At 46.2% G+C, this 10,752-nt stretch overlaps 1 protein-coding gene across 1 annotated transcript in view; it reads right to left on the reverse strand.

The window, feature by feature from the left end:
- LOC114069351 (C-type lectin domain family 4 member A-like) overlaps positions 1-3,192 on the reverse strand; it is a 13,144-nt gene extending 9,952 nt beyond the window's left edge. Inside the window, exon 1 of the mRNA XM_027906078.1 lies at positions 2,518-3,192. Within this exon, the coding sequence (XP_027761879.1) occupies positions 2,518-2,584 (67 nt within the window). The 5' untranslated portion in view covers positions 2,585-3,192. The remainder of the gene's footprint in view (positions 1-2,517) is intronic.
- Between the last annotated feature and the right edge of the window lie 7,560 nt (positions 3,193-10,752).

Raw genomic sequence — 10,752 nt, forward strand, 5'->3', positions numbered from 1 at the left:
TTTTGAGAGACTGGCATTAATGATAAGATTTAGAGAGACCTCATTCATTGCTCAGCATATGCCTGCCAGCCATGCCTAATAAGCAAGACTCCCAAAAACCTGCTCTTTGTGGAAGCCTTCTGACACTTCCCAAAGGCTACGGAAGGGCAAAAGGCATCATCTTGCATTATCTGTAGAGAAAACATTCATAGACGGACAAGATCCAGATTTCCTTGGTCAAATAATGTTTTTCTAGCCAAAGCTTTTGCCTGTAGTGAAAACAAGGAACCGGCTCAAGATCTGGAGTCCAGCCACCTACTTCGGACCTAACCAGTCCATATAATTTTTTTGATGTGCAGCACGTCCAGAGTATGCCTGTTCAACCCGTGCCCAGTCAGACCTGAGCATTCCACACTCACACCCACTCAGCACAGGAGGCACTGCATGCCATACACCTCAGCAGCAGTAGTGCTGAGTGCAGTAATCTTGTGCACGCCCAGTGGGTTGAGCTCCCTGCAAAATGCTTTCCACAGTTGGTGTGCATGCTTGTAACATGTCCAGCATGATCTCAGCATAACAGACTTGATGAGCATATGCTGGTTATTCAGCATGTAAATCCAACATCTCCTGGGCACAGGCAGCAAGTGTGGGGCAGCACAGATGCCTGTGTTTTTATCTGGGAAATCCTGGTTGGAAATGAGGAACTCTATCTGCACTGTGGTGTGAAAAACACCCCAACAGCTCTGCCATTTCCTACCAGAGTTCATGTATTGTTTGATTAGCCTTCTCCTCTCTAACCTGTTGACTGCCATTTTTGGTATCTCTTGAGCCCAGCTGGAAGGGGCTACAGAATGGAAAAACCCAGGTGTGCTTGGCCATTACCAACACAGGGTCTGCATGGCCAGAGTAACCATTCAGAAGAACAACAGAGCAGCAAGACTGTCTCAGTCTTTCACTAGTAATTATAACACTCATCCTGTGGGCATAATGTGAGGCTGTGAGAGACACAGAACTGTCTGCAGTGGTACTACCAGACACTTCTCTGCATTCCAAACTACAGCCAGTGTGAGATCACTTCAACAGGCACACCCAAAATCAGACTCTGAGCACACACCCAAACCTGTAGCATAAGCTTGGCATCCACAGCTCAAGCAGACATGGCTGGATCAGATGTCTTTGGAATATAATTTGGAAGACAGTGGGGAACTTCCACCACCCCCACCTCACCACAGTGGAAATGCTAGCTGTATCCAGAACCAGCTGATCTCGGTGCATTGAAAACAGTGAGCTTTCAAGAGAGTAATTTATTTCCATGACTCATGCCTCAGACCAGTCAAGGAATAACCTGGAGCTGATGCCTGCTCTGTTTGGGATTGTAAAACTGAGGCAAAGCTGTTAATAGGTGAGTTAATATCCTTAGCAGCAGTAATTATTTATTTAATTATTATTTTTTTATTCATTGATTTATGCCCACATACTTTCACTCCCCTGAAACCTGCTGTTGTGTAGGGTCCTGTATGTCAAGGCAGAAGCAATGAGCCATACATAAAGCCTCTCTATGTGTTCCTACTTGTGCCATAATGACTGTAGAATACATTCTGATCAGAATATGTCTTACATTTGCATAAAGCCTGGTTAAAAAAAAAAAAAAAAAACATTTTACCAATGTAATTTTAATAGCAATAAAATTTTTTTTTTTGGTGCATTATTTTTCAGGAGTGGCAGAGATCAATAATAGAGTTGGATCTTCCTCTAGATCTTAAATAATTCTCCTTATGTGTATTTTAGGGTGTTTTGTTCAAGTTTTGGGTCTCTTTTCTCCAACGACCATTTCTCAATCAACCATGGACAATGGCGTTATAAGTTCCTGCAGCCAATACCACTTCTCATGAAGCTGCAGAGTACAGCTGACTGCTCTGCTATAGGGAGACTTCTGTCCTTAACATAAGCAGGAATCTGTGGTTGCACTCTCTTAGAAGCAAGAGCGGTAGCAGCAAGGGCTTGGGCTTATTTGCCACTTTGGGAGCCCCTCCACCTTTGTGACAGATCAGATTATTTGTAATAGATCGAAGTCTTTATTGTTGGTACTCAGTACTGTTCAAAAATGACTCATCCAAGACTACTAACATGTAAGGATGCAGCCAGCATGGAAGCAGGGCTAAGCATTACTCCTGTACAGTGCCTATGCTGGACCTTCCACCGTTTGTCACTGTTGATGTTGCAACCAGGGGACTGAGGGAGCCCAAATACGTTCCTTAATGAATGTTCACTTGAAACCTACTGTTTGTGTTCCCAGTAGTCATCCTTGATCATGTTGCAACTCCAACTCACCTTTACTCTTGCAGACATTCCTCGAGACTCTTACTTCAAAACTCCTCCAGTCTCCTGCTCATTTAGTGGTAGACAGCTCCTTTTTCTCACCAATCCATCAAGACCAGGTAGAAACCAGAATCACAGAAGGAAAAGTCTCTGTTTCCTGGTCTTCCTTCCCCCCTCATGCCTGCTCCATTTCCCCTGAATAACCCATCCATTCCTTACCTTCAATCACTGCAGTCGGTGATGCATTCTTGAACTTCACCTCAGCATAGGTGACTTCTGATGCCATTTAATCACAGCGTGACCACTGACCCTGTCCTTAGTTTTGCCACATAAAACGTGGTCCTTTTAGGTCCTTGTTTCCAGGGAGTGACACTGATAGGTTACTGAGCCTTTCCCATCAGCTCATTCACCCTCTGCCCATAAAGGAAGGATGTGTTAAACACTGGAAGCACTGGCAATAACTTCAGAGTTCCTGGGAGATCAGAAATGCTCCGTATGTGTCTTCAGTTTCTTAGCCCAGAAAATTAGACCTAGCACTATGGAAACTTCTGAGACACAAATTTAAAAAAAAAGAGAACCTAACAACTGAAAAGGAAGTTGCACTCCTCCTTCCCCTTAACCAATTCTCAGCTGAGAGGCTTCCTTTTAAAGAATTCTTTAGGGTTTTCTTTTTGTCTTTTTACCTTTCTTATTTAACTTTCTCCCCTTTCCATATTTTCCTGCCCTCCTTTGTCTGTTTGTAATTCTACTATTGCTCCTCAGTTTGCAGCTATCACAGCTCCTAGCCCAGTTTAACCTGCAGTCCAATACAAAATGCGTCCTGCCCTCATTAGTCCCTTGTGATGTCTCTGCATTTGCTACATCAAACGTTGCAGCTATGTCTCAATTCTCAGAAGTCAGTCCCAGTCGGGAGCTAGCGCTTACAGCAAATCTCAAATGAGGAAATGTTCCTGTAGAAGGGAGACTAGGGACTTGCAGCCTTAGGCAGAGGAATAGAAATAATCAGAAGTATGATACTTCTAAAGAGAAACAGAAGGATGAGGCCAGGGTCAGGGAGGAGAACAAGCAAAGTGGAATTAAAAAAAAAAATATGTTGATGGTTTGAGAGGTTATTGGGAAAACAACACACAGTGACCTTTCTATCACAACCTGTGAACTTCCACAGCCTGTGGAAGTTCAGAGCAGTGATTGCTTCAGGCTCCATTTCAGAGGCTTTTGAAAAGTGATGGTTTATGTTTTTTTGCTCCAATACTGTAATTTATCTCCCTTATCTGGTTTCTGGTAAAGGCCTCTGATATTACTTTGGACAACGTGTCAGTCTACTTCAGTTTAGTCTGATTTCAAGCTGGGGCAGATCTTGAAAGGAGACAATTAAGGGAAATGGCTGCTGAGATACACGCTAGATCAGAAAGACTCTGAGAAGAAATGCCAAGAAGTCAGGCAGGTTGAGAAGGGTTCAGTCAGCAGATAGGACTCAGGAATCACAGAATGGTTTGGGTCAGAAGGGACCTTCACAGACTCTGAATGGGCTGCCCAGGGAAGTGGTGAATTCTATGTCCCTGGAGGTTTTTAAGATGAGACTGGATGTGGCACTTAGTGCCATGGTGTAGTAACCCCGGCACTGTTGGATCAAGGGTTGGACTTGATCTTGGAGGTGTTTTCCAACCCAGCCGATTCTATGATTCTATGATTCTATGATTCACAGATTACAGAGAACTACCCCTAAACAGAGTGGGGCATATGTAGCTGGATTTCTTTATCAAGGAGCCTCCTCATGTCTTGTGTGTTCTAAACTGGCTTTACTTCTCCATTTTGTATTGTTTGCAAAGAGCGTGACTTTTATACAAGAATCAGAACAGCTGCAGAACAGAAGCCTGGCCCCTTGAGAATATGCCTGCTTTTCCTTCCAGCACTATGCTTTGTCTTCAGGCTTGGCCCTCTCACTGGAATTAAGTCTCCCCGAGTGTCTGCTGAAATCTAGTAAGCCCTCAAATTTCATGCTGAGATTTCAGAGCAATCCTCTGCATGCTTCCCCCTGTCACCACCCAACCAAGCTCAAAAGACCCAGTCTCGTGAGGAAAAGGCTTACTTCCTGTCAGGGTTTCAAGAATTCCACTGTGAAGAAACAGGAAATACAATCAGCAGACAGAGAAGGAAGTAACTCAGTAGCTTCATGAGTTTTTTCCACTGGAACACATCTCCAAACATAGCTGAGGCATTTCAAATGTGAATTCAGACTGTAGCTGCTCTTTTTATTAGATTACACTAGACTGCACTCAAACATCAGTAGACAGCTCAATTTTTTCTCAGCCAGCAGTTGTTGTTGCTTGCTATCGAAATTCAACCCTGAATCATACTTCCATAGGATGCAATGCTGAGCTAGTGTGCAACAACTGTGAGGCGTTATTCCTGAGGGTAAAATTTGTCCTTTGGATTTCATATGCACTGATGGCATGTAAATGGGTGGGAGACAGGAACAATTGGGCACTGCAGTTAGTTGTGGTGCTGAAAAATAAAATAAAATTAAAAAATAACATCTTGCTTAAAAAAACCCCAAAAACTCACACTTTATTTCCTTGCATTCTCACCGCTGTTCCTCAGTTCCTCCCTTTCCCTGCTTCTGTGTTCTGGTCATCCCCTTGTCCTCCAACAATACCCGTGTTTCCCCACAGACATCTTTCAGCTGAACCCTACTTTGCACTGCCACGTATCTCCCACACTTCTAACTCCCATGAGCCTCACAATCCAGCTGCTTTCTAGGATTCATGTGTTTGCTCACTTCAACAGCCCTGTACTTTGTCCTTACTTGTGCTCCTGTTGCTGGTTGCTCTGCAAGCTTCATGGGCACCATTTGGCTGGCTGACCCAAACAGAAAGCACCAGAGGAATTAATGCTCTTTCTTCCCTACCTACCAGCAAGGTTTAAATAAGGCAGTACCTGCAAGCCTTTCACCTTGCAGACAGTGTCACCCAACCTAGCAAGCAGGTCCATGTGACAGCAGAGGAGACAGCACCATTGCACATCCTTCCTTCTTCTGAAAATCCATCTCAACCAGCGAGCAGAGCAGCCAAGAGAAGAGCATAAAAAGGCACTGGAACAAGGAAAACGGGGACTCAGGGCCAGATACTGAGAAGTTATTAAGGGAGGTGAGATACTCAAAGGCATTCAGGCAGTAAAAGCTCCCTGAGAGCTCCTGAAGGATTTGGCTCGTCAGAGAGGATCTAGCAACAAGAGATCCCATTGTGTACCCTGCTGCAAGGAAAAGGTTAAAGCAGGAAGGGACAGTATGCTGCAGTTCTTACCGCAGGAGCTGAGTTTCCCCAGCTCCAGGGGACAGTGTGGGAGCACTGCAACCCCCTGGGACCTGGGAGAAAGGCATTCCATGCCCTTCTCACCCTAGGCTGATGACACTGGCCAGAGCTGCAAGGATAACAGACCTCTTCCGGAAGGCAGTCACAGAAGGTGAACCAGGGTTCCATACAGATTGCCAGGAGACCTAAGAAAAAAAGTGTTATAAAGCCTATGAAAGCTCAGAGAAAAGGACATTTGAGGCAGCATCCAGTGGAGTAAACAGGGATGTACTGAATGGACAGTGAGAAAGGGAGGTGAGAGGAGTGAGTGGGATAGGTTAAACAGAAGGCAGCACTGTGAAGCCACACTAGTTTCTGGCAGGTGGCAGCACTTCACCACAGGCAGGCCTGAGTCAGAGGTAACACACGGTGTCCTGAGCAAAACCACCTAGAGTGACACTAGTGCACAGAGACCAGCACTTCCCCAAAATGCTATGGTTACAGTACCATGCAGAACACGGTGAAAAGAAAGAAAAGCAGGAGAGATGAGAAATAAATGTTTCCCCTCTCCCAAAAGGATTTGTGCATTTTTCCCCTGCACATATTTCTACCAAGTTTTAGTGAGACCTGAGATATTCAAGAGAAGAGGCTATGTCCCAAAGTTAAGTGAGCTGAGGGAGCTCAAACTCAGTCAGACTCCGGAAGGGAAAGCCGTGTGCCCAGCTGTAATGATAGGCTATCCAAATCCCCCAGGTGCAAGGGAAAGAATAAGAGAAGAAAGAACACTATCCAGGGAATCTTCAGAGACAGGAAGCCCCAACTTGCTTCTTTACATAAAGCATTAACATAGGCTTGTTTCTTCAGAAGAGAAGGGACATGTTTCATTCATTTCCCCTAATTAGCAAATGATCCAATCAAAGCCTACTGAGGACACATTCAGATGCATTTATCTCACAGCTTTGGTTTATTCCATTACTGTGAACATCGCACCTTTGCCCCCTTCCACTTTTGGATTGGAGTCACAAGTCTCAAGGCCAGAAATTGTTGGAAATCAGGTCCAGATAGTTGCCAGATATTGCAGATGCATTACACACCTGACTTCAAACCTGGGTCAGATCCAAGTCCTGTTTGGACCCCAATGGCCTGTTTCAGAGGCAGGGCTGTGAAGATTCTCTTCTTAGATAAACTGCACGTGGGATTCACATGAAACAGTTGTGGCCACATAACACCTCCCCACAGAAGCATTTCTTCATGCTTCATTTCCAGTTCTATCTAAGGATCACACAGATCATCAACAGCCTTGAATTCAGTTTGGATACGCTCTGCCCAGTGAGGTGAATGCACCTGATCTCCTTCTTTTGAAGGGGGAATGGGGGGAGTGGAAAGAAAGCACAAAAATGGAAAACAACCTCAGCCACCAAGCAACTATGGGCGTTATCAAGTTAGGTCACATAGACCCATGCTGTAATCTTAGGGCCACTCTTTTCTGATCTCAAGCTGTTCCCCTCCACATCCTCTCCACACAGTAAAATCTTCTCATAGAGAGGTTTTGGGGACAGCCATCCTGCATAGGTTGTCCCAGCAGGTGGGTCTGGAATAGCAGCACAAAATTCCCTGGTCCTGAAGAGCTCCCTCACCCCACTCATATCCCCAAGGGCAGATGTATCAGTGAGATTGTAAATGGCCTGTGCTGACCCTTACCCTGCACTCCATAGCCAAGGCAGCCCCGCATGCCATTTGCAGCCTCCAAGCCCACCTCATGCTGGCCAGCAGCAGGACGGGGGGACACCACCTTTCCCCAGAGGAGTGCAGACCTCCCACATCTGCACTGCCCTGTCAGGATACAACAAGGCAAAGGCCATTTGGAAACAGCCATAGAAAGCTGAATTAAACCCAGCAAGAACAGTCAACTCAGCCAGACACTCCTTGGCACCTCGTCACTGAAACATGCTAGGAAAGTTTGAATGCCAGGCAGTGAGGGCTTAAGCTTTGGGGTTCAACTGTATGCAGGAGCCTCCTCACGACACAGATGTCAACACAGTTGGATGGGTAAAGGGCAATTTTTTTTTGAAGAGCACACTCTCCAGATACCTGTGTCACCGACTTTTACCACAGTAGGACACCAAAGTCAGCACAGTAAAGCGAAGGGCAAGCAAATGGCACTTCAGGGTACTCTGCTCCAGCATGGAGCCAGCATTGACTCAAAGGGCAAAGGGCCCCTGCTGCTGACTCCCTGCAGGCCCCGGAGCTGCCAACTGGGATGACACAGAGAGCAAAGTGCTGCTTGATGACTCACGCTGGCCTGCAGCAACATGGCCTGTCTCTTAGACCCTGCTTCCTGTTCACAGGCTCAGCACACCATCCTGGTCCTCGCCCAGCCTCTGCCCTTCCTGAGGTGACAGATAGCTGTCAGACCTCAGCCTTCCCCACCACTGACCACCCTCCCATGTCAGATGTCTCACCACACTGCTGGCCCACCATGGGCCCTACCCTACCACAACCCGGCACAAAAGATGTGCTAGGAAATAGTTCAAACCGGAGGTATCTTGTGCAAACCTTGCTCAAAGCAGGACTACTTCTGGAGCTGGACCAGACTACAGAGGGCAGGTTATCTGCTTACAGTAACCCTGCCTCTGTATGGAATGTATTGCTTAAAGGCTTTTTTTGTTACCAAAAAGTATGCAGTGGTCATTTCCAGGCACAGCACATACCCATGGTATTGACTTCACCTTTAGGTATTGGTGACAGCAGCCCCTAACTCTGGGCCAGACATACAGCTTATGTTGCCATATCTATAACCCTTCAGCACATATTGTCCAAAAAAATGCTCTCCTACTCCTTCCCACTTGGGACTGCTGCTCGTTGGAATACAGCTTCTTGTCCCTGCCAGCTAACCAAAGTGCTGGTTTGCGTAGCACTACTGACATAGCATCTCCACACATCTTTGAACAGTTTGCTTAACACTATAAACATGCACTTACAGACAAATGCTTAGACATCACTTTAGAAAAGACTAGGAGGGGTGCTGTTCCTTTGGGCCAAACTTCAAAGATAACAGAAATACATACCTGTACATACACTGGACCACAAGAGGAGATATATGCCTGCCCTGGCACAGCTTGATTCCAAGCCCCACACAAGGCTTTCTGTGCAGCAGGGAAACACAGAGGGCATTGCGATTGCAGAACATGGTCACATTTGAAAGCACCAGATTCATTAGTGCCAAATTATCAAAGTAAGAATCAGCAGCCGCGATTTCTTTTCAGAGAGCATCTCACCGGTGCTAGCCGGGTCTCAGGTGATGTCTGCCTGCATCCCACCCGCTACTCCCCCGATTCCTGGGGGCCAGGCGGCCGCTGAAGCTGGTGGCTGAGCCCAGGAATTGCAGGAAAGCCCGCAACAAAGGGTTTCAGCAGCAGATGGCAGCACACAGCCACAGGTGAGACTGAACTTCCAACGCCCGATCGCGGATGAGGCTTGCAGAACGAGCCAGGAGGGCAGGGGAGCACCACACATCCCTAGAACACAAGGCTGCAATTTACAGGCGGCTTCCTCCTTTAGGGAATGTCTCTCTAGTCTCTAGAGTGAGAGTCTATTGTTCACATAATGCAAGGAGTACTCAACATATTGCCTAGACCTTGAGGCATTAGGTGTGTTAACTACTTTGGCCCCAGGTCTCCACTTCTATGCATTACCAGCCCAGCTGTTCTCCCTCCAAGAACTTCGTAGATTTATGCTGATTTAACAGGTTGAGTTCAGATTCAGATCCTGTTTCATTACCAATGCTCAGGAAGACTTTGGGGGTTTTGGTTTCCTGTTTGTTTTTTATTTGGAAGGACAACTCTTCCTCTCCATTTCTTCAGGAGTCCACACACAGCATCAAGGCTTTGTGAAGTCTAGAAAGTTTGGGTCTGAAATTCACATGGTGTGGCTGCGGTAAGAACAATTGCTGAACGACTGTGAGACTTAAATCACAGAATATAGAACGTAATTAATGGGAAAAGGGGGTGGGAAACTCACATCCCATCTCAACTACAGCTCTCACAGAAGAAACCACCAAAAACCAGATGAAACTGGGATCTTCCCTTAGACACTTCTTTCCTGACTCTATTTGCTACAGTCTGCCTCTCAATTGGCATGAACTTTTCTGCCCCTTTGATTAGTCCCTCTCAGACTGAGGGCAGGTCTTCCCAAAAGCCTAAGGAAATCAGCTGATCTACTATGTGGAACATAAATGTTCAGGGGATACTGCTCAGTTTGATCTGCTGATACACATTAAGGGCCTGGCCTTGATCCTTTACCTAGAGAAGACTATTGTCTGCAATACCAGAAACTGTAGTCTGAAGCAGCATGCTTATTGGCTTCTGCTACATTAGAAGAGACCACTGGCCATGGGAAGTGCAGAAGGAGATGGAGGAATTCAGCTGGTCCAGCCACAGGCCAGGCCAAGTCATTTCACCAGTTACCCACGTGGGAGGAAAGATACGGGGACTGGGAAGATTTCCAGAGGGGACTAAGCTCTCGCCCATGAGCTGCTTCCCAATCCTCTATGCTTCTTTATGCATAAACAAGAGTATATCCCTTGCACTTCCCTTAGGTGCACCTCATCTGAAAATCCTCCTGCTCTGGAGAAATACCCTTTCAGGCCTTTTAATCCTTTTTGCTTCAAGTACCTACTGAAAAGTCAGAGAAACTTCATCATAGCTTGTGGGCATGATGCTTCATCTTCTACCTGCCAGGACCTATACCACATTCCACCAAAACAGGATCACAGCTTTGCTCCTGGATCTGAAAAAAATGTCGTTTGCGTTTTTTTTTTCAGCCACCACAGATATTTGACAATTCAAACAGCCAACTTCAAAGTTTAAGACTTCTCATCTTTACCCAGGCCACAAGACTTGTGTTGTACTTTCAACACAGCCATATGCACAGCTTTGCTATCTGGCACACAAACACTGAGCAAGCGTGGCTGTGCAAGACAATGGCTGTATGCAGGCTTGACAGAAGAACTTCAGGGCCCTGAGCGTATTTTCCACCTTCTGGCAGACTGGCTGCCTGGACTCAGGTCCAGTTTAAGTAATAGAGGCATCTGGCTTTGAGAAACTAGCAAAGTTGGCCTGCGGGCTTATCATAGCTAAGGGTCTCACCCTTGATCCCTGTCTGA

This window comes from Empidonax traillii, unplaced genomic scaffold, assembly GCF_003031625.1.
Source record: "Empidonax traillii isolate 1590-97213 ecotype Southwest subspecies unplaced genomic scaffold, ASM303162v1 scaffold1246:size530596, whole genome shotgun sequence".
Classification (NCBI taxonomy): Eukaryota; Metazoa; Chordata; class Aves; order Passeriformes; family Tyrannidae; genus Empidonax; species Empidonax traillii.